This window comes from Schistocerca gregaria, chromosome 4 (genome assembly GCF_023897955.1).
Source record: "Schistocerca gregaria isolate iqSchGreg1 chromosome 4, iqSchGreg1.2, whole genome shotgun sequence".
In the NCBI taxonomy this organism is placed as follows: Eukaryota; Metazoa; Arthropoda; class Insecta; order Orthoptera; family Acrididae; genus Schistocerca; species Schistocerca gregaria.
In genome coordinates, this window is record NC_064923.1 from 783500244 (window position 1) to 783524964 (window position 24721).

Here is a 24721-nt window from a genome sequence, read left to right on the forward strand (position 1 = left end):
TGTTTGTCCACAGAAAGGAGAACATATTCGTTCGTCAGATTTTCGGCAGCAGTCAGTCTCCGCTGCAAATGGAGCTTGGGAATTGTGGGGATTCTCGAGAGAAGTTGAAGAATGTAAATTTTGCTCAGGCAGTTGGGTAATCCAGTTTCTAAATAACTCAGATTGAATCCAGTTGATTAGGCAACTCTAATGCTCGTTCATCTGTATTATATATTTGTCTCATTTGTGTTGCTTTTGCAAACTGCACTGATGTGGAAGTGTTATTCATTTTGTTTCCTGCTGTCTTCCAGTCAAATATCGGTCCCATATTGCTTAGAGTCATTTTATTTTAGTTTGCAACAGTATTCAGAACATAGCACTGTATTATTCACTGTCAATTGTTCACTTGACGAGATTAAATAAAAGTTATCGTGTTCTAAATCTAACTTACAATTTGAGATAGCGAATGCCCTACAAATTCCCTAAGTTGAGGCGACAGTTGAAAAATAAATACAACCTGCTGTGTTTCCAGAATGTTTGCTCCATTGTGTCGGATTTCCCATGTGTGCTGTGGTCAAGTACTATATTTAAAGATGTAAGAGATGCAGACATGGTGAGGATTATCAAATGCGCACGGGTTTTTATAGCAGCGATAGTTGGTGCACACGCCATGAAGCCTTCTTTAGATCTATTCCATGCCTGGCAATTGTGTCACCATTCATGTTAATTGCGTCTTGTGTCCTGTGTAGCAACATCTTCCTTATCTTGCATTTAATTTCTGCAGGCACTAAAACAGCTAATCACCCATCTTCATTATGATGGACTGCTAATTGTCAACTGACCAGGACTCTGTCTGTTTTCTTTCGTACCTTCAAGCAAAGGAAGGGGCGCTGTCGGCTGACCATCTGAGTATCTCCACGTCAGCCTGTCTTAGAAATGACTGAATATGTCGTTCGCTACATTCATTCTTCTGGAAGACCTATTTCAGACACGTTATCTCAGAAGGCATGAATTTTGGGATACAGTTTTGGATTTTATGTGTCAGTGTAAAGCGGACTGCTCTCTTTTTGACTGGATGATGAAAGCTTTGTGCACTATGATACAGAACAGTCAAACAGAGTGGCTTGCTGTAAACACTGCAATCCAATTTTTGTTCAAATAAACTACCTAAAAATGGTAACATTCGTTCTCACTACATTTCAGCGGTGAATTAGATATTAGTGTGTGTATTGTTCATCTTGAATTGTTGAAAAGCTTCGACCTTCTGTGGCCAGCTAATAGAAGTTCCGTCTCCATAACTAAAAAAGTAACGCAAGGGTGCTGAATGTCCCATAAAAAAATTTATCCACTGCTGGAGACAACGGAGGACACGTTTCATAAAATCTACGACTGTACAAAAGTAAGTGGTCGTCAAAGTATCATGAAACTTTCTGGTACGACAGAAATGAAAGTGGTATGCTAATAATTTTTATGTATTTTGCGAAGAGGCTTGCGTGAGGCTTTTGTCAAGAAAGAGACGACATCCAAAGTGACCATAATTTCTTTTGCATGTATTCTGATCTGTTTAATTATTTCAACAAACGTATAACAGTTTTTAATTGTAGCTTACAGTAACCGACTGTCGGTTGGTAACTTGGATAGATATTTTGCTAACCTGTACGTTGGGGATGTATAATATTAATGGTAGGTCAGAATGGTATGAGTTCTTTGTAGTTTTTAGTCAAACGAAACAGATTCTTAATTACGTTTTCTGGTAAGTTAGAATTCTTCAGTAGCTCGCCGTTTTCCTGCTAACTGAACATGTTGTTGTTGATGTGGCCTTCAGTCCAGAGATTGATGCAGCTCCCCATGCTACTCTAACCTGCGCAAGCTTCTTCATCTCCCAGTACGTACTGCAGCCTACATCCTTCTCAATCAGCTTAGTGTATTCATCTCTTGGTCTCCTTCTACGATTTTTACCCTCCTCACTTCCCTCCAATACTAAATTGGTGATCCCCTGATGCCTCAGAACGTGCCTTACGAACCGATCTCTTCTTCTAGTCAAGTTGTGTCTCAAATTCCTCTTCTCCCCCATTCTGTTCAGTGCCTCCTCATTAGTTAGGCGATCTACCCATCTGATCTTCAGCATTCTTCTGTAGCAAGACTTTTCGAAAGCCTCTATTCTCTTCCTGTCTAAACTATTAATTGTCCATGTTTCACTTCCATAAATCGGTAGACTCCACACAAATACTTTCAAAAAAGACTTCCTGACACTTAAATCTATACTCAATGTTAAGAAGTTTCTCTTCTTTCGAAACGCTTTTGTTGTCAAGTGGACATGTACGACCATATCTCATAGATGTTGTCTGTGCTGCCATCGAAAAGTAGCGAGAATTGACGATGATACGCTGTGACAGTGAGGGAAAATGTTACATCGCCCTCGTCAGGGGCAGGAACATTAGATCGCCAACTGTACGCAAAGTGCAGAGCCGTAGTCTCTCTGCTCCAGTAATGTTTGACGTTTGGAGTCTTGGTTCATACGACACTCCAGTGCCTGTGTTATTCTGAATTACGATGCAAAGTTCTTTTGGACATGCATGGATGTCCGAAGGGACAGGTACAGCGGCGACTACAGCCGTTATGAAGTACTTGGAGCGTATTCGCAGTTGCGAATATGAACAACCAGCAGCTGTAGAATGGAGTCACGACAGTGTAAATTGGTGACGGACTGGGACGAACCCGGACATCCCGCTTATCACGGGCGGTCGCCTTGCCACTTGGTTACGCTTGCGCGACTCGAGGCCTAACTTCCTTATGTGGTCAACCGTGCCTCTGCAACGAGTGGATCCAGGCGACGCTCGAAAGTCGCTTGCCCGGTGTCGGTGGATGGATCCGATATTACAGCGCCTGTGTTATTCGAAATTACGTCGCAATTACGAATATATTTAACGTATTTGATAACGGCTGTAGTCACCGCATTGTCTGTTACTGTCCTGCATGCATGTCCTAATGAGCTTTTCATCGTAATTCGGAATAACACAGGCACTACAATATCGTAATAACACAGTTATCCAAACAGGGAAAGGGACGTATGGTTTAAAGTGGAACCCGAACTACGTGTTCAAAAATGGTTCAAGTGGCTCTGAGCACTATGGGACTTAACATCTGAGGTCATCAGTCCCCTAGAACTTATAACTACATAAACCTAACTAACCTAAGGACATCACACGCATACATGCCCGAGGCAGGATTCGAACCTGCGACTGTAGCGGTCGCGCGGTTCCAGACTGTAGCGCCTAGAACCGCTCGGCCACTCAGGCCGGCTGAAGTACGTGTCATTCGTGGTGACTTGTCACGTCGTTGAGAGGTGAAGGCTAGGTTAAACACAAGCCGAGCATTTCTGTAGTATGACCAGGATTCGATCCCACGACGTGTCGGCAGGCAGGCCTGCACTTCGCGACTAAGCCAAGATGTTTTTCATCAAAATGCAGGAAAAAAGGGAAGCGTTGTCCACCTAGAATGGCGAAATAAATACCCTGTTTCATATTCAAGATAATTTGAATGAGTTGACTGTTGGTCATGGTAGGAAAATCACACCCAAAACATCACAGTAACACCTCGTGCCTGGACTGCGCGCTCCGCACACTGCGATTTAAGCGTCGGTTCGCCCGACGCCTAGCATCATTTGAAAAGAGGCGAAATCGCTGTTTCCCAGACCACACTGCACGTCTGTAGTAAGCTGACGGCCACTCTCTGTGTTGTTCGCTCCACCGCAGAAGCGCAGCTTCGTGTCTCGCTGTATGCAACAGCCTTTTGCGAGGCACCTGACTCCACTTGGTAAACGGTTGAGATGGACCTCTGTTCACTGACAGCTGCAATCCCTGTCGGGTTTGAAATCGACTGTCACTCACTTTGCGTGACACTGGTGTCCGGTCTGTTTCGGCCAGGATGCTTTTATGGCCGCTGCTGCGTGATACGTGGCTTCCAGCGGTAGACCGTTCCTCGGACGGTTTTTCGTTTTGACACGCCGACAGCTCGGGTTGCTTCATTCACAGTCTGGTCCTGGGCACTCCCACACACGGTAGCGACTTGCTGCAGCGCCTCCACGCCGACCTGTCACCCTCTGCTCTCGTGCACAAAACACTCCACCGCACTTCCGCGACCTGCGTCGGCTATGCCAGGTATTACGCCATTTACAGATCTCCACCACTGTGCTGTTACGAGGGTTGACAAATGTTTAGTCCGCTGGTCGTACGACAGCTGTTTCTACTAAATCATGTGCCCATATTCTCTGACAAGTACTTTTCTGCTGATGTTTGGAATTCGCTTCTTTCTTATGGAAGCTGCCAACCTGTACATACTTCATTCTTTATAGAGTACTTGTTTTCTGGAACTTGTCTTAACTGGTTAATTTTGTCATTTTATGCTCATAACGCGCTTTTTTTCCTTCTTGAATTTCAGTATTCTTTTATAAAAATGCAAATGAAATTCAATAATTTGAAAGTGCGCTAAGTCACTCCATGCGATCGATGCCTGTGACATCACTGGCTAGCTCGCTCCTTCTACTGTCATAGAGCTAATTAATGGTGACGTCTGCTTCGGAATGGATTAGAAATGGTGTGTAGTGCCACAAATACATCCACAAAAACTCTTGAAAAATTGTTTTTGAGTGTTTCAGATAGTGAGAAGGTGCGTAAAAATTGGTTGGACTGTACCGGCAAAATGTTACCACGCCGAAGCTTAGATTCCTATTACTTAACTGAAAAGTCTTGAAATCTGAAGTTAACATTAATTTACCTCAGAGATACGCTTTCTCACTGTTACAAAGTCGACGAAATTAAGCTCTTGGCAAATATTGTCGCTATACCCACTTATTGCACGTCAGTGGTAGTCCGTTTGGTAGAGCGGTGGTCTTTTGAATGTTTAAATATGATATCCATAGGTCGCTGGTTCGTATCTAGACTGCAACAATATTTTAACTTGTTTAAAAAGAAGACGATAGTCTTTTCACACGAAAACCAAATCACAGCTACATAAATTCACTACACCGATTAGAAACAGAGTATTATTGTGTTTGGCCTTTACATGCACTTACATTTTCAATAGCCATTCCCACACGTCACGTTCACAAATATATTTTCTAGTTACTGTGACCACACAATGTTTTACTTTATTAGAAACTTTTTTTTATCCTCGTACTGTCCATCTATGATCGTTATTGTGTGAGGTTCTGCAGTTTCATCCTCTTACTTGAGATGACGTTAAATCTGCTTCAGTCACTCACGTCAGCTTACACTCCCAAATAGCAGAGCCCTTACGTTTACCTGGATGTTCTATGTGCTTTACGTCTCTCCGCATAGAAAACTTGATCGTCCTTTACCTCGTTATGCTGTGAGAGCATGGTGATATATGTGCAGTCTTCTGCGTTATCCGTTGCGGCATAGAGCGCGTGCTTCTCGCCATATCTCTGCTGAGTATATCGTATGGCGAAAATTGGCACTAAGATTTGCCAAGAATAATTGTATTGTCGGGTCGTCGCTCATGACTGACAGTCGACAATGTAGATATAAGTTACGAACCCATTTGCGAAAGTTCCACTATTCCTTAGTTTTGAGCGGGTTTAATGATGTTGCAGCGAGCAGCGAAAAGAATGCCCGTCCTTTAACATATCGCCTCTCTGAGCGCGGCATAAATATATAAATTTTCGTACGATTTCTACTATCAGAGTACAAAAAATTTCTTTCTGGTCTTACTTAAAAGTTGTAAAAGCGATTTTCGTCACGAAGTACCTAAACTTCACTACTGGCCATTAAAATTGCTACACCAAGAAGAAATGTAGATGATAAACGGGTATTCATTGGAGAAATATATTATACTAGAACTGACATGTGATTCAATTTTCACGCAATTTGGGTGCATCCTGAGAAATCAGTACCCAGAACAACGACCTCTGGCCGTCATAGCGGCCTTGATACGCCTGGGCATTGAGTCAAACAGAGCTTGGATGACGTGTACAGGTACAGCTGCCCATGCAGCTTCAACACGATGCCACAGTTCATCAAGAGTAGTGACTGGCGTACTGTGACGAGTCAGTTGCTCGGCCACCATTGACCAGATGTTTTCAATTGGTGAGAGATTTGGAGAACGTGCTAACCAGGGCAGCAGTCGAACATTTCCTGTATCAAGTAAGGCCCGTACAGGACCTGCAACAAGCGTTCGTGCATTATCCTGCTGAAATGTAGGGTTTCGCAGGGATCGAATGAAGGGTAGAGCCACGGGTCCTAACACACCTGAAAAGTAACGTCCACTGTTCAAAACGCCGCCGATGCGAACAAGAGGTGGCCGTGATGTGTAACCAATGGCACCCCATAACCGCACGCCGGCTGATGCGCCAATATGGCGATGACGAATGCACGCTTCCAATGTGTGTTCACCGCGATGTCGCCAAACACGGATGCGACCGTGACGATGCTGTAAACAGAACCTGGATTCGTCGAAAAAATGACGTTTTGCCATTCGTGGACGCAGGTTTGTTGTCGTTGAGTACACCATCGCAGGCGCTCCTGTCTGTGATGCAGCGTCAAGGGTAACCGCAGCCATGGTTTCCGAGCTGATAGTCCGTGCTGCTGCAAACGTTGTCGAACTGTTCGTGGAGATGGTTGTTGTCTTGCAAACGTCCCCATTTGTTGACTCAGGGATCGAGACGTAGCTGCACGATCCGTTATAGCCATGCGGATAAGATGCCTGTCATCACGAATGCTAGTGATACGAGGCCGTTGGGATCCAGCACGGCGTTCCGTATTACCCTCCCGAACCTTCCGATTCCATATTCTGGTAACTGTCGGTGGATCTAGACCAACGCGAGCAGCATTGTCGCGATACGATAAACCGCAATCGCGATAGGCTACAATCCGACCTTTATCAAAGTCGGAAACGTGATGGTACGCATTTCTCCTGCTTACACGAGTGATCACAACAACGTTTCACCAGGCAACTCCGGTCAACAGCTGTATGAGAAATTGGTTGGGAACTGTCCTCATGTCAGCACGTTGTAGGTGTCGCCACGGAGCCAACCTTGTATGAATGTTCTGAAAAGCTAATCATTTGCACATCACAGCATCTTCTTCCTGTCGGTTAAATTTCGAGTCTGTAGCACGCCATCTTCGTGGTGTAGTAATATTAATGGCCAGTTGTATATTTCCAGAAAGAGTACATAAAAACTCAGTAACCTTGGCTGACAGTCCTGCAACACACGTATACGTTCGTCTTACTCCTAGTCGATAACGTCACTGGAGCTGCAGCCAATAACAGAGCGTTTTCGATTACGCTACCAAATATTGATATTTAATTATCTTTTAAGGTTTGATTACATAAAAATAACAGGTATTTTGTGATGATGTTGACCGTGAATGAGATTTTTAATGTTAGAATCATTCCACAGAACATCAGTCCGAAGCATATTTTTGACGTAGGAAACAGGCCTATTGTCTGCAGCCACCACACAGTGTTTGAGGCAGCCGGCACCAGACTGAGGACACGGCCGGCCTCAGCCCGCGGCGTGTTGCCGCCAGCTCCTGCCCTTCCTAAGGGCCGCCTCCCTGCAGGAGCGCCGCCCCCACCTGCCAGTAATGCACCGCCCCTGCTTATGACCCCCGCCATCTGCCGGAGGGCCTTATGAGCCGCCGGCGGAATTATGCAGGCGCGACGCGCACTAAATCTGCGGGTGCAGCACCGCCCCGACCCAATTACAACCCAACACGAGTCGTTCACCTCAGCCCCAGACAGCGCGCCAATCTCGTAACCCTTTAACCGCCGCCCTCGCTCTGCCTGCAGAGGAACTACGTCGCGTGTTCTCGCCTACAGTAAATCTCGCCCTTCCGAAACACAAATTATTTGTATGTAAATCGCACGCGAGGTGGGGCTATGCAGGAGTGCAGATAATGCAGCGAAGCCAAAGAAACCATTAACATCATCTTTATCTTAAAATATAACCTACTATAGAAATTAATTAGTTCCCGTAGAAACACTGTGTGGCTCCCTCAGATCCGCAGACGTGAGAAATAAATCTGTCAACGCAGTCAGGCTTACCTGAAAGAAATTACGCCAAGCTTACGACGGTAAACAACTCACGTACAGGGTTGCGAAATCTAAGGATCGCGTCTTTAAACTGAAAGGATTTATCGCGTAAGCAAAATCGTTTTTTTATCTATATATTCTCTCATTTTAACTCAAACATGATTAATAGTGGGGGGTGGACAAACGGAAGCTGTGTGTATATACCACACACGTAAAATGGCAGATTCACAGCACTGTACACTTACACTTCACTTGACCGCTGCCTGGCTACTCCTGCTGCGTGCTACGATACTATGGCGCCAGGATTTCACTGCGTACCAGGAAGGCACACATGTGCCTGCAAACCAGAAAGAATTGATTACTTTGTTTCTCGCAGTCGATAAATAAAGCCTTATGACTATTCCTGGTAATACACTCAGTGTCCAAAGGTCACGAGAACGTACTGCATGTGATGGTGGATGCTCCTTCGTAAAGCCCTCTTACCAGTGCCTTCATGACACCCCATAATCAAATCGATGCCATTGTGACCGTTTCGACTTTGTGGGGGCGACCTGATGATGGATGTGTACCCACCCTCCGTGAAAGTGGCTCTCTGCTACAACATGTCGCCCTTATCGGGTTTTTCCCAGTCACTAATAACCTATCTTTTCCAAGGAGCGCCGTTTCAGCTGGAACCGAATGTCGTACCCGAACGTGCATGTTTTCAGGTCTATCATTACTGACACACACACATCAGATTCACAGCACTGTAAACTGAGATGGTACAGACAAACGCTTCTCATTGTCATACGCATTAGTGCACTTAGTTTATACTGGGGCACGATTTGAAAGACACCAACCGAACGTGGCAGCTGTTTTCACCGCCGCAATCACCCGCACCGGCTGGACTAACCGAGAGCCACATCTCTCCCCATACACTCAGACGCGGTAAGGAAATCGTCGCGCGAGGGAATAACGAAATGAACAGGGTGGCGCTAGCAAATAATTTCTGGGTGTGGGTTCTCTCAAAAAGTATTAGAGAACTGATAGTTTGCAGGGGTCACCTATATGCTGAAATGAAATAACGACTCACTTGACCCCCATTTGTTACGGTATTCTCTGTGAACATATACGTGAATACGAACTAATGATAATACGTTATCATAATCGATAAGGCACCCAGAAAGCGAAAACTAACATTTTTAAGCATTTAACAATATGAAGCTACTGATTCATTGAGTTGGCGAAGTCCGTGAGAGTTAAGTGAAATGGAAGTGACAATCATGCCACAAGTCATTCATGAAAGGATACGACTGTAGTGATATGTCTAATTTCGCTACACGATAAACGTAAGCAAATTACTCAAATAGTCTCAGCATTGATGAACCCTCAGTCAGTTAAGTTAAACAAAGAAGTTGTGGAACCTAATCCTGCCAGTTCAGCAAGTCCACGGACGGCTAACTACTCCCGACTACCGGCTATCTAAGCCGCAATTAGTAAGGCGGAGAGCGGACTGCAGCAAGTGCTAGATGCTGCGGCGGCTGAAGTTCAGGTCACCGCTGCCACAAGCTGCAGACCGAAGGTGCTCTCTTCTGGAACTGAAGCTCCAGTGTTCTCTCCCCCAGAAGTCGAAACGTCCTAGGTTCGCGTCCAGGTGTGCGGGCTGGAGGCACCTCTGCTGTTCCTCCACCCGTCCCCGACGTCAGTTCAGTGTGTGATGTCTCGTTTCATTTCTTGATCATTCCTACAGCGGGGTCCCATGCCCTTCTCAGGATGTACCCGCTATCGCGACTCATCAGTGGTTCCCTTACTCAATCCCAATAGAGTCCTTAATGTCGCAGTCCCTAAATTAGACGTCTCTTTCAGAACCTTGGTGAGGTCATAGTCCCTTCAATGTAATGTCGTCAGGCGATGTTCTGCGTCTGCCGACTTGTTAGGCTGCAGCTATCTGATGAGCGGTTGGTTTTCCCGGCAAAGATCTTCGATAGTACGCACAGTGTCATCTTCAGGGTGACTATTATTGAACTACATGAAATAAAATCATCATAACGTCTGAATGGTTTGCGTTAGGCCGTTCAAAGTGCATGCCTGCGCGGGATATGATGGGAATTATTCTGTTCCAGTTTAGCGACGAAACCCATTGTCATTTGGATGTGTTCGTCAATAAGCAAAGTTTCCGCATTCGGGGCACTGAGAATCCGCATTTCGCGATCGAGAAGTCTCTTCACCCTCAACGGGTGACTGTGTGCTGTGCAACGACGGCACGCAAGGTGACTACTGAAAGGTATGTGAACCTTTTGGAAGATGATTTCATCGCCATTATCCAAAGTGAAGATGGGTTTCATGCAAAACAGAACTCAACCCCATCGAACCAGGAGAGTGTTTGGTATCCTGGAGGAGCACTTTTGGGACCGCATTCTGGCCTCTGGGGCACCCAGATGACACGGGCATAGTCCTCGATAGGCCACCATGTTCTCCGGATCTGAACACATGCGACTCGTTTTTGTGGGGATATATGGAAAGACAAAAGAGTACAGCAGTAACTTCAAAACCGTTGCTAAGCCGAAAACACCCACTCAGGAGGTCATCGACAGCACCGATGTTCCGACTCTTCAGCGGATCACACAGAATTTCGGTATTCATCTGCGCCACTTCATGGCCAATGACGGCAGGCGTATCGAACATCTCATAACCTAAATCCGAATATCTGCAATTACATTTAATTGTTGAATAAAGTGTGTACGCCCCGTTGTTTGTAACTAATTTACGTTTTCTTCATATAGTTCGGTAAGTGTCACCCTGTACGTATCTCTTACCTCACTGGCAGGTTACTTGATAGATCCCGGATTTCCGCAGTCCAAAGCCGTCTTTCACATTACCAACCAGTGTCCGTGTTTTAGCTGGTGACCGGAAGACCATTTTAACTTGATGTTTGCTGAGACTTCGTTCTCTCTTCCCAGATGACTGACATCCAGCAGATCACCCGTGAACTATTATTATTTCGAACTTAGAGTAGTCGGCCGCTGTGGCCGAACGGTTGTAGGCGCTTCAGTCCGGAACCGCGCTGCTGCTACGGTCGCAGGTTCGAATCCTGCCACGGGCATGGATGTGTGTCATGTCCTTAGGTTAGTTAGGTGTAAATAGTTATAGGTGTAGGGGACTGATGATCTCAGATGTAAAGTCCCATAGTGCTTAGAGCCATTTGAAACATTTTCGATCTTATAATATGCTCAAGAATTCCGCAGCAAACAAATGTTATTCGTTTATTATCGGTCTGTATTTTACGGGTCCATTATTTCACACTTCTCTTCTCCATTAGCCACCTGTGGATGTTTTCCAGTCCTTTGTGGTTTTTCGTGCTGGGCGAAAGATTCGAGATAAATCGAAGCTAAGTAAGCAGCCAACGCCGAAGATATCTCTCTGTAGAACCGAACTGAGATTCCATCCCGACCCGGCAACATATTTATTTTCAGCTGTTTCAGTTCGTTCTCAGCACCAAAGATTTCTACTACTATTTGTTCTTTACAGGAGACTGTGTGACGACGTAACGGTTTACGTCCGTACCATGCTCCAGCGTGAATGGTGTTTCAAGCGCGACATTTAAAAAGTCTGCTTTATTTTGCCGTCTTCTGTTGCCACACGAGACTGGTCAACGAGTGACTGGATAGAGAGAGAAGCGATCACTTTAGTGATTTTACTTAAAACTAAACTAAACTCCGCCGCAGCAGGTCATTAAGGCCCAACGTCACCGACTGGCCGCCATGTCATCCTCAGGACCTCAGGCGACACTGGATGCGGATGTGGAGGGCACGTGGTCAGCACACCGCTCTCCCGGCCGTGTGTCAGATTACGACACCGTAGCCGCTACTTCTTAGTCAAGTAGCTCCTCAGTTTGCCTCACAAGGGCTGAGTGCATCCCGCTCGCCAACAGCGCTCGGCAAACCGGATGGTCATCCATCGAAGAGCTAGCCTAGCCCGAGAGCGCTTAACTTGGGTGATCTGACGGAAACCGGTGTTATCACAGATGCAAGACCGTTGGCAGTGATTTTACTTAGGACTAGAATTTTCTCAGATTCTCGCTAACTTATTGGGGCGGAAGTTGTATGCTTCGAGCATCAACCTTTTGAGAGATGTACAAATTTTCACTAACTTTTGCTTGACGACATTTTCGCGTTTTTTTATGAGGGTGGACCTAAACGGTAATGCATCCGACTGTTTTATTCTGTTCTTAGTATTAGTAGAGATATTACACATGATGCGTATTACTCGATCGACTTGCGCGCTTCGCTGACGCAAATTGCAATGCCCTGCCGCTGAAGGGCTTGGAATTGTAGCGTGTAACATGGCGGTGCGTGAGAAAGAACGTGCTGTAGTTGAGTTTCTGACCGCAAAATACGTGCTTCCAGCTGAAATACGTAGGAGAATGAAAGCTGTGTGTACGGTGACATCAGTAATGAGCCACTTTGGGCTGTTGGTCGTCCTCCCGAATGCGAGTTCGGTATGTCTCGGTAAGAATCAGAAGCGATACAGGATTGGAGAAAACATGTTATTTCACAAACAAGTTAATACAGGGTGTTCGGAAATTCCCGTTACAAATTTCTAGGACATGTAGAGGGAAGTGAGTACGTGTGTTTTGAGTAGGGATCCGTGTCTAGAAACGTACCGTTTCCGTTCTGCGAATGTTTCAGCTCAGATGTGTAACGCGTCCACGTCTGCTGAGGGGAAAGAGAAACGTCTGATAGCTGCTTGTTTTGGTATGTAACAGGGTACACAGGACAAGGTGTACTGCGTCAGACGTCATGTGATGCCAATTAACTTCTGCCTTGCTGTGAGATGGACATTCAGTGGCACAGCTTCCATGAACGGGTCCAATACATCTTTTAGGAATATGAAGTATACATGACCAGTTACATTGTTAATACAAACAAATGTGCTTAAGTGATAAATGGAAGTCTCGTTATGTTTCGTTTCGAATTCTTACCTAAGCACTGTACTATGTGACGCCTAATTCAGTTCTTCAAGCAGAAGTGTGTGATTAAGCAAGTGGGTTGAAACCGTCGTAGAGTGGAAACGGTCCGTTTCTGGATATGGGTTCCTATTCAAAATATTATGTGCTCACTACCCTCTACACGTCCTAGAAACTTGCAATGGGGATTTACGAACACCCCGTATATGCACAAAGACTATAGAGAATGATTTAACTCCTTAAGGCACGAATTTTTGTTATTTGGCATTCACAACTACCAATTTTTTATGTCATTGTGGTAATTTGGAAACTGGCTTACTGCAGAGACAACTGAAGGAATATATTTTTTGGTATTTTATTTCATTTTTTTCAAAAACTGATTTCAGAATTGTGCCAGGTCGTAATGGTCCAGTCGTCGACAAACATTACTTCAAAAGCTCTGGTTTTAATAAAATCAGTTTGTTCTCTCATTGACACATAACGTTTTACAGTGGGAACACTTGGAGTGAGTTCTTGATTCTACATCGTAAATAGCGTAGTTTTCCCATTTTCCTCGAATAGCAGTGAAATCCGATCATGAACCAATATTTTCGATTCAAACTTTATTTGACAGTGAAACTCCCTTCTTTCTTCTAAAAATAATTGGGAGATATTTCTTATTACAATTGCCCTCTTCAGCTTTTAGAAATAAGTGGAAATATTCTGTTGATGATAACATATGTCATGGTGTAATTTTTTGTTTCTTTGGCCTGCAGAACTGGTGAGTTCAAATTTTTAAAGAACGCGTTTCATCTCAGAATCGCTACTATCCCGAGCTGGTGTATCAACGTCAGATGTGGAAAACTTCTACAGTAACTCCATTATCTTCTTACCTTCCAATTTTCTTGCCAGGGCCTGTCATGTAAAACATGAAGCTATAGACCTCATGGGACATACAAATACAGAAAATTTTATAAGAAGCTTTTCAATGTTTGGTGCTTGTACACTGTTATTATCATAAATAGATTTACCACGAAACAGAGGAAAATATCTAAGGTCCAAATTACCACAGTAGACAACCAAACCCAAGCACAGGATGACCCACATCCAACTACATGCAGCCAAATAATGTGACCTCCATAAGTGCTGAGATTCAAACGTTGTTAACATATCGGAGAACTTTTATAGATGTATTATATCTGAAGCCACAGATAATACATCCATAAAAGTTCTGCGATATTTTATCAATGTACAAAACTAAGAATAAATAGAGCGCAACAGTCGTAACAGACTCGTAACGAAAGAGAATTTTTCATACTTTATCTTTTAAAGATGGAGTGAGAAGTCGCGACATATCATAAAGGGTTTAAAAAAATAGCTAACGCCGGCCGGGGTGGACGAGCGGTTCTAGGCGCTACAGTCTGGAACCGCGCGACCGCTACAGTCTCAGGTTCGAATCCTGCCTCGGGCATGGATGTGTGTGATGTCCTTAGGTTAGTTAGGTTTAATTAGTTCTAAGTTCTAGGGGACTGATGATCTTAGAAGTTAAGTCCCATAGTCCTCAGAGCCATTTGAACCATATGAACCAAAATAGCTAAAAGTCTCTGTTAGCGTTTTTGGCGGTTTTCTCCCAGTTTTAAGGCGAATGCCTGGATGTGGAAACCACCAATGAACACCAAAAACATCAAATGAATACAAATGTCAAAATACCAAGTACACAGATAAACTGTGGCAAAAGAGGTTGAAGGTTTCCCTCAGCCTAAGTTGAAAAGTCTGATACTGATACCCAGCATCCTCCCATCATGTGTGGCCGAGTATGTGGAAGAACTTTAAGGGTTAGCACGGCGTCCATGAATGGGTAGGAGGATGTCGGCCATCACTGTGTCAGGAGTTGGAAACTGGTTGATGGGGGCATGATTGCTGTGAGTAGCTTACAACCATCTAGAAAAGTTTTTACTGAGTTTAACGAAAGCGATGTTAGCCTGATATATTCGACGATGTCCTTTGGCTAGACTGACTAAAGGATCCTTCTGAGAAATACCAAATTAAGATAACCTGAAGATGACTAAAAAAGGTGAAATGCGTAGTGGAAAAATAAAAAACTAAAATTGCAACCAAGACAGTTTTTAACCAATGTTTACAACAAATGATTATATAATGGTTCGTAAGAGACGAACTTCCTTTCAACCAGGCACTGTTACCCGTTGTCTAATAATTTCTGGCACATTAGAGTGAATGTAAAGCTCTGCTAGCAAAACCTTGCTCAGTTTCCAGTAGTTAGTATCACACTGAGACTGTTTCCCCTCTTCCGCAGTGGCCGTGCCACGCAACGTGTCGCAGCAGATGCTGGAGCAGATGTTCTTCCAGCAGGACAACGCGCTGCAGGAGCCGGAGAGCCAGGACTCGCAGACGGCCGCCGTCGAGACGTCGCACGCCCGCAAGGAGGTCACAAAAGGTGGGTGGCCTCACCGGCCTCTGCTGCTACCTCACCTGCTGCCCTTACCGACTCCCGAGTAACGGTACTCCACTGTCTCTAAGACGAACGTGGTTGACTCGCACCTGTTAGGAATTTCCTGTGAGTCGCTGGCGAATACACAATGCCAGCAAGATCCACAAGAGCTTCATTTACTACAGCGAACACTCCTCCCTCTTACAGAAGATTTGGTCCACTGACATGTGGACTGCAGTTAACTCTGTATGTTACTTACCCTTCCCACTACCAAGATATTTTTGTTTCACTGAGTACCGCTGTGATGAAAAGACCCAAAATAATTTGCTCAGGATATACTGGCAGTATTTTAATGAACTAACATAAAAACACACATAACAGCTGTTCTATGTAGCGGTCGTTATTTTTTTTAATAAATGTTACTTTCATGGAACAGAAATAAATTTAGACTGGATCATACTGACTCTGGTGGTACTCAGCGCAAAAAAAACCATCAATAAGTTTTCATGTGTTGTAAATATAGAACTGAAGAAAACACCATTCAGTACAGTTGACACAGTGGGAGAAAATCGTATATTTGGAAATGACAGCTTTGGAAATAAGGGAGATACGAGGCTTGTCCAGAAAGTAAGTTCCGATCAGACGTGTAATGCAAAGTACGTACATTGAAAATCAGAAACGTTTTATTTGGGACAGCTGGCTCCACCTTCCAGCTACTTCTCACATAGTCGCCGCTCCAGCTACGACATCTGTCGCATCATACCAACTGCCCAATATCCTCGTCATAGAAGGCAGCCGCCTGTGCTTCCTGCCAATTCGCTACGCTCATCTATAGCTCGTTGTCTGTGCGAAAATGTTGTCTTCATAGCCAGTATTTAATGTGAGCAGAGACTAAACACAGAGGGAGCCAATTACCGGCTGTAATGCGGGTGATCAACACTTCCTATCGAAAACGCCTGCAACAGCATTCTCATTGCCCCTCGAGATTGCAACCGAGAATTGTCACGAAGTAGAAACCGTATAACAGTGCTGTAAAGTGGGTTGCATAACATCAGGTGAAATGTCTCACCAGGACCTCATATTTGGCGGGAGACACTATTTTATACGCATCTTTATGTGCTCACCATGAGCGAAGTTATGAAACCGACAGGGATACTAGAGACACTGCCAAACACATGTGTGCCAAGCTTTATTAGATTTTCACAGTGGTTTACATTTCTTGACCGATTGGAACTTACTTTCCGAATATCCCTCGTATATAATCCCAATGTGGCTATGGGGTCATATTGACCCCAGTAGTGTTAGTTCAACAAGGAGGGTTAAATATTACATTTTACATTATTTCTTTTCTGCATTTGTACACGTTTCGTATCAACTGCTCTTACACTAGCCTAGTCCAGTATACAGTGTCTAAGCGGCTTGTACGCTTCACTGTTTACACTATAAGGCTGATCGACTCAGTCAGGGAATTCAGAAAGATGGGTGCTCTTCTGTCATAGATAGATGTAGCCTGCATAAGTTAGAACTGGAGACTCCCATACTTCATAGGATATAGGGTTAAACCTCGGCCCTTCCAAAACCCAAGCGGTACTCATTGGTTTTTCTGGGTTCATTAGGCCGAAATATCCCTATCTTCTCTAACACTAAATGAGAGAAATATCAATTTATCTTCATTAGCAAATAGTGTAGGAGTAATAATAGATGAAAAACCTCAGATAACTGTCGCTTTATCAATGTATTACCGCCTGCTGGCTGCATGTAAAATCTGAGTGATATCAAAAGTGTTGTCTCTCCCAATGGCGCGTAGTCATCGGTGAATGCAGGCCTCTGTACAGGAACATTTTTAAAGTACTCAGCAAAGGTGCATGGGTGGCATGGGGGGGCGAATGTTGGGGGGAGGGGGACAGAGGAATCCTTTGCCGTTTCTTTTATGTAGTTGTCGATGTCACACATCCCCGTGATTCTGCCACAGGACGACCCAAATCACGAGGGTTCATTTATGGTAGTGAACGGTTTCTAGCAGTTCCGTATACTGGTACCACAGAAAAAATTGCTGACGCTCGAAATGAGTCAGAAATTTTCAAACTGATCTTAGCGCCACGATGTCGCTAGAAGAGGTTTGATTCGTCCAGGCATGTCAACAAGGTGCAAGGTCGTCGAAAACGTTGTTCTGTTGTGCATCACACTTCAACCTGTCGTTTCCGACCAAGAAATACAGTCAGTTCCACAAGAATGTGTACACTTTTATCTGCATGAAATAAAAGACACTGTTATTAATATATATTCACATGAAAATACACATCATTACTAATTGCACAATTACCTAATAGTTAATCGAATCACCGTCGTTATCGATTACAGCTTGCATGTTTTTGGTAGGCTTTTGACGATATTTTATGCATATTCTCTCGGTAGCTATCTCCATATAGTCCTCATTTTATGTGACAGGTGCTTCTAAGTATATATTGGCTTTTCTTTAAGCTTCATGTTAATATACAACCAAACATTTTCGTTCGGATTTGCATCCGGAGACATTACAGGCCATTCCATCGTGTACACCACAATGTCTTGTTTCCACGCTGTGTAGAGACGGCTACGATGGTTCGGATCATTATTACCTTGAAACAGCCAGTTTACCTCGCTTGAGCCAAATAGCTTCTTAACGGAAGTCAGAAGGCATTTTTGATAAATATTTCACATTTTACCAGCGTTTAGATTGGCTGAAAATAAGTGCAAATTGCCAAGACTGCAACCGACCAAAGAAAACATTCAACTCTCCTACTGTTTACGCGTACACTGTGCATAATTGCGTTGAGTACAGATTCGAGCCTCTAACCAGAGGTGTCGATGTGGACGTTATATTTAAAATTATGGCAAAAATGGATCAAATGGCTCTAGCACTACGGAACTTACCATCTGAGGTCATCAGTCCCCTAGAACTTAGAACTACTTAAACCTAACTAACCTAAGGACAGCACACACGTCCATGCTCAAGGCAGGATTCGAACCTGCGACCTAAAATTATGGCTCACACTTCCCTGTGGAACTGACTGCATGTCCAGATGACCGTCGCAATGGAAGTGCTGGTTCCACTGACCCCCTCTGCGCCACTGGCCCTATCGTGTAGCACAAACGATCCTGTCGGAGGACCATTCGCAACCGAGCATTATACCGGAGGTTGAAAATACCACAACAGTTGTAAGGTTCTTTTATTTAGAACACGACTTGTCTCGAGCTCTTATATGCCCATCTTCAGGTGTCGTAATTTGGTGCTGTGATTTCGGGCATTGCGTTGGACGAGTACAACATGCGGTGTGCTACCATCGGTCTCTGAGTTCGCCAGTTTACCCTGTAGATTATGAGCTGTTGTGATGTGTCTGAAAAGTTTTCCTGTGCCACCGAGCAGAAAATCGGGCGATGTCAACACTGGGTGTCACTCTTCTGCCATCCACCATAGAGACGCCAGGACAAGGGACAAGGGGTGAGATGTTCTAAGAGGATGGTGTAACATGTTCCCATGGTGTGACACGTGAGTGGTGGCGTTGGCTAAAATTGTGGTGAAGTTTGGAGCCAAGTGCGACATCCTTAAACGCATACAGCATCTCACCTGAACTGAGCTCTCGCCTTTTTTTCCACATGTGTCGACACTTGTTTGAAGCGTCGGTGAGCCCCAGGGTCATGTCCCAGGACTCCACGTTTTTGTACTATGAGAGCTCCGAATCTCTGCCTCACAATGGGAGAAATGACTGGGTTTCAAAAAATTCACACTTTCACTGTGTTAGGTGTTTGAAAAGGATATATTTTATGCCATAGAGATACGCTCCTGCTAGTACCCACAGGGAAGCCGACAGCAGTGTTTGCGGGCGCGTTGCAGCGACGAGCGCGGCGGGCGCGCAGCAGGCGTACGTGGGGCTGGTGGGGGGTCTGCTGGCGACGGCGCTGCTGCTGGCGCTGGCGGGGGCCGCCGTGCTGGTGGTGCGCCGCGGCCGCCAGAAGGTGGCGCTGCTGGCGGCCAAGCCGTGCGGAGGCTTCGCGGCGGCTGCAGCCGGCGGAGGACTGCCGCGCGCCGCGCCCGGGGGCGGCGTCTCCATGCGCGGCCTGCAGCTGTCGACGCCGCCGGTGCTGGCGCGCGTGCTGGGGGTGGCCGGCCACGCCAGGGTGGCCGCCGCCGCCCCCGCCGCCCCCGCGCCGCACGCCGCCGTCTGCAGCCTGTACGGCGGCCGCGGCGACGACAGCGCCAGCGGCAGCGGCAGCAACGGCGACGACAGCGAGAACTCGAGCGTCTACCACGAGCCGTACAAGCTGCTCTCCGCACAGCACGAGTACGGCTGCCTGCTCGCGCCCTCCAAGAGCCACGACTTCGCCGGTCAGTACCGCCACCTCGTCTCCTAACTAAGTGTCGTTTATTCGACTTTGCTTTTCCTCTTCCCACTCACTCCCAAGTTGTAGCTACTGTAATTCAAATACAATAGAGCCCACTACTTGTGCTTCCGTCACTATACGAACGATAACTGTAAACATATATCGACCTGCTGCTGTGGTACTCGGTGAGGACGTTACACAAAAAAAAATGGTTCAAATGGCTCTGAGCACTATGGGACTTAACATCTTAGGTCATCAGTCCCCTAGAACTTAGAACTACTTAAACTTAAGTAACCTAAGGACATCACACACATCCATGCCCGAGGCAGGATACAAACCTGCGACCGTAGCGGTGGCGCCATTCCGGACTGAAGCGCCTAGAACCAGTCGGCCACATCGGCCGGCGGACGCTCCACCTTCTGTTTCTCTCTATCTCTGTCTTTTCCCTCTGGTTTGATGTGGTCCACCACGAATTCCTGTTCTATTCCAACGTCTTTATCTCACAGTAGTACTTGCAACCTACGTCCTCAATTACACTACAGAGCCAAGCAGTATCGTATTGGGTCCCAACGAGCTTGCAGAAGTCACACATCACGACGTGGAATGGACTCAACTAATGTAAGTGTGCAGGCTTTCGTGGCCGTTGTCACTGAAGTTAATCTTCTGGGTTATTGGGCCACATCATATTTCTTCTAAAATGTTTGACTTTTCAGCCCCTTTGCTGGGATCTTCCTCAGGATCTTTTGGTGTCCACCACTGCTAGAACACTGTCAGAGACGAGTGTCGTGTCCACTTATAAAGAGGGAGTTTTCTGGCGTTCGTGCTGCAGAACTGATGGCACTGGTTAAAATTCACATGCCTACCATTGGTGGGCCATAGTCATAGGCTAATACAGAAGAATGGGCGTTGGTATCTTATCTCCTGTAGATACTATTGGTGGTCATCATCATTGGATAGAAAGGCACTATTCCACACTATGCTGGAGAAGGGTTATTGGTTGAAATGCCTGCTACCGCTATTGGTTGGTCGTCATCAGTGGCTAGAATTGAAATGGACAGAGCAAGAGAGGGGGAATGCTTACCCAAAATATTATTGTCCGGCGAGGTGACTTGCACCGCCTTGTTTATGCTGCTCACATACCGCTGCCGCGTATTTACTTCCTTGAGGGCGGGGAGCCACGATGCCGGAAGCTTATAGCCGTCCTCTCTATAGAAATTACATGCATTCTTAGAAATTTCAACCGCTTCTCGGACCTTTCTTCTATAAATGTTAGTTTCTTTAGCCAGTACACGTACGTTATTAAAATCGATGTCAAAGCCACAGTCCTCGTGATGTTCCGCTACTGCCGATTTTGCACTTTGTTTTATCCGCATGTCCCCTTCGTGTACCTTAATGTTTAAAGTAGTGCTGGAGGGAACTGACACCATGAATACTGCAGGGCTGTCGGCAAATCTATAATAGTGTGAGTGGGTGGAGATCTCTTCTGAAGAGCACATTGCAATCTATCCCGGATATCCCAAATAATGTTCATATCTTGCGAGTTTGGTGGCCAGCGGAAGTTTTTAAACTCAAGAGAATGTTCCTGGAGCCACTCTGTGGCAATTCTGGACGCGTGGGGTGTCGCATTGTCCAGCTTGAGTGGCTCTAGTTTGTCAGGATGCACAATGGTCATGAACGGATGCTGATGATCAGACAGGATTCTCAAGAGTAGAATCTAGACGTATCAGGGGTCCATATCACTCTAACAGCACATGTCCCACACCATTGCAGAGGCTCCACCAGCTTGAATATTCCCCTGCTGACATGCAGGATCCTTGGGTTCATGAGTTTTTCCCCATACCCGTACACGTCCATCAGCTCGATACAATTTGAAACGAGACTCGTCCGACCAGGCAACACGTTTCCAATCATCAACAGTCCAGGGTCGGTACAGACGGGCCCAGCCGACATGTAAGGCTTATTGTCGTGGCGTCTTCAATGGTACACGGTTGTCCCATCAGCTCCAAAACCCCATATCCATGATGTTTCGTTGAATGGTTCTCGTGCTGACACTTGTTGATGGCCAAGTTTTGCAATCTGCAGCAATTTGCGGAAGGGTTGCACCTCTGTCACGTTGAACGATTCTCTTCAGTCGTCGTTGGTTCCGTTCTCGCCGGATATTTTTCCGGCTGCAGCGGTCGGAGATCTGATGTTTTACCAGATTCCTTATATTCACAGTACACTTGTGAAATTGTCATGTGGGAAAATCCTCACCTCATCGCTACCTCGAAGATGCTGTCTCCCACCGCTCGTGCGCCGACCAGCACCACGTTCAACCACACTTAAATATTGATAATCTGCCGTTGCAGCAGCGGTAATCAATCGAACAACTGCACGAGACACTTGTTGTCTTATATAGGCGTTGCCTACCGTAGCGCCGTATTCTGCCTGTTTAGATATCTCTGTATTTGAATATGCATGCCTATATCAGATTATGTGGCACTGCAGTATATTTGCTGGGTGTATTCCAATCTCTGTCTTCCTCTACAGCTTTTACCCTGTACAGCTTTCTCTACTACCAACGAAGGTATCCCCTGAGATCTTAACATATCTTGTATCATCCTGTCCCTTCTCCTTGTCAGTGTTTCCCATATATTCGCTTCCTCTCCGTTTCTGCTCAGGACCTCTTCATTCCTTATTACACCACCAAATTTACAACATTCGTCTGTAGCACCACATCTCAAATGCTTCGATTCTCTTCTGTTCCGGTTTTTCCAATCCATGTTTCACTACCATACAATTCTGTGCTCCAAAGATACATCCTCAGAAATCCAGAATGAGATTTTAATCTGCCAGTAAGTTTCATTCTCAGAAATGTCTTCCTGAAGTTAAGGCCTACTTTTGATACTAGTAGACTTATCTTGGCCAGGAATGACCTTTATGCCAATGCTAGTCTGCTTTTGATGTCCTCCTTGCTCTGTCCGTCATTCATTATTTTACTGCCTAGGTAAAAGAAGTCCTTAACTCCATCTACTTTGTGTCCATCAGTCCTGATGTTAAGCTTCTCGCTGTCGTTATTTCTGCAATTTATCATTACTTCGCTTTACTATCAGTACATATTTCTACTCCTTAGATGTCCATTACATTCAGCAGACCGTGTAATTCTTCTTCACTTTCACACAGGTTAGCAATGTCATTACCGTGTCTTATCATTGAAATTCTTTTACCTTCAATTTTATTTCCACTCTTGTAGTTTTCTTTTATTCCCATCATTGCTTCTTCGATGTACAGATTATACAGTAGACGAGGAGGACTACATCCCTGTCTTATCCCCTTTTTAATCAGAGTACTTCGTTCTTGGTCTCTGATTCTTATTACTCTCTCTTGGCTCTTGCACATGACGTATATTACCTGTCTCTCACTATAGCTTACCCCCAATTTCGAACATATTGTACCATTTTACATTATCGAACGCATGTTACCTGTCGACAGATCCTATGAATGTGGCTTGATTTGTTTTAGGCTTGCTTCCATTAGCAATCGCCACATCAGAATTGCCTCTTCGCGCCTTTACCTTTCCTAAAGCCAAAATGGTCGTCATCTAACAGATTCTCATTTTTTTCCCCTATTCTTCTTCATATTATTCTGGTCAGCAACTTAGGTGCGCGAGCTTTCAAGCTTGCTGTGTGATAATTCTGGCACTTGTCAGGTCTTGCAGTCTTCGAAATTTTGTGAATGAAATTTTTTTCGATATACAGATGGTATATCGCCAGAACCACGCAGTCTAAACACAAACGTGAATAGTCGTTTCGTTGCAACTAATCCCAATTATTTTAGAAATTTTGATGGAATGTTTCCTATACCCACTGTCTCATTTGATCTTCCAGAGCTCTTTTACATTCTGAATCTAATACTGGATCTCCTATCGCTTCTATGTCGACTCCCGTTTTTTCTTCCATCTCATCAGACCGGCCTTCCTTCTCGCAGCGGCCCTCAGTGTACTCTTCCTATCCATCCACTGTCCCCTCTGCGCTTCCGGTGAAACGCCCCTGTTCGTTACCCGTGTATCCACAGCCTCAGAAAACATCAAGGAATGTCGTCATGTCTTAGTACTGCCATATCCCACTGCTTTGCGCATTTATTCACCCTAACTAGTGTCTTGAACTTCAGGCTGTTCTTCATCATTACGAAATTGTGATCTAAGTCTAAATCTGCTCCTGGGTACGCTTTAAATCCAGTATCTGATTTTGGGAGCTCTGTCTGACCACGATGTTACCTAACTGAAATCTCGCTCCTATCTCGCGGCCTTTTCCAAGCATACCTCCTGCTCTTGTGAATCTTGGACAGAGTATTCGCTATTAACATCAGAAATTTATTACGTAACTCAGTTAGTCTTTCTTCTGTCTCATTCCTACTACCAAACCCATGTTCCACCGTTAACTCTTTCTTCTTCCCCTTAACAGCTCTAGCAGCAGCCATGTTTCCAGACAAAAGTACTGGATTTCAGCACTGTCTGATATGCAAACTACTGTATTCCAAAAAGGCAGAAAAATTCTGGACATCTTTGTGCCATTGTCAAATCTTACTGTTTTTGATTTCCGTAAAATGGAAACATAATTTAAATTATATTTATTATCTAGATGACTACTCTGCAATTCACATTTAAGTGAAACCTATAAACAGCTGTCGAGTATTGTTATTATCCTAACTCTGGTGCACTGGTGGGTAATGTAGGACCCTCTTCACATTACTGCAGATTCTCTGCTTGCCATCTGCAATTACAGTTGCGTTACTGTGAGTTTGGTTGTTGAGGTTAGTAAATCATTTTGTGTGTAAACTTAACTATGTTGTGTCAAAATATTTTGTGGCGATATGTTGCTGTTACAGTTACTTTCGATTTATTCGTTCTCATCTGAATTCTCATCCACTGTGAAAATGCACACACAAATACATGTTTTCCTGCAACTTCACTC

At 45.0% G+C, this 24721-nt stretch overlaps 1 protein-coding gene across 1 annotated transcript in view; it reads left to right on the forward strand.

Annotated features, from left to right (window-relative positions):
* The window catches only part of LOC126267934 (epithelial discoidin domain-containing receptor 1-like), a 439627-nt gene that overhangs the window by 340520 nt on the left and 74386 nt on the right, over positions 1 to 24721 (forward strand). The window contains exons 9-10 of the mRNA XM_049973245.1: positions 15273 to 15413; positions 19282 to 19773. Coding sequence (XP_049829202.1) covers positions 15273 to 15413; positions 19282 to 19773 — 633 coding nt within the window. The remainder of the gene's footprint in view (positions 1 to 15272; positions 15414 to 19281; positions 19774 to 24721) is intronic.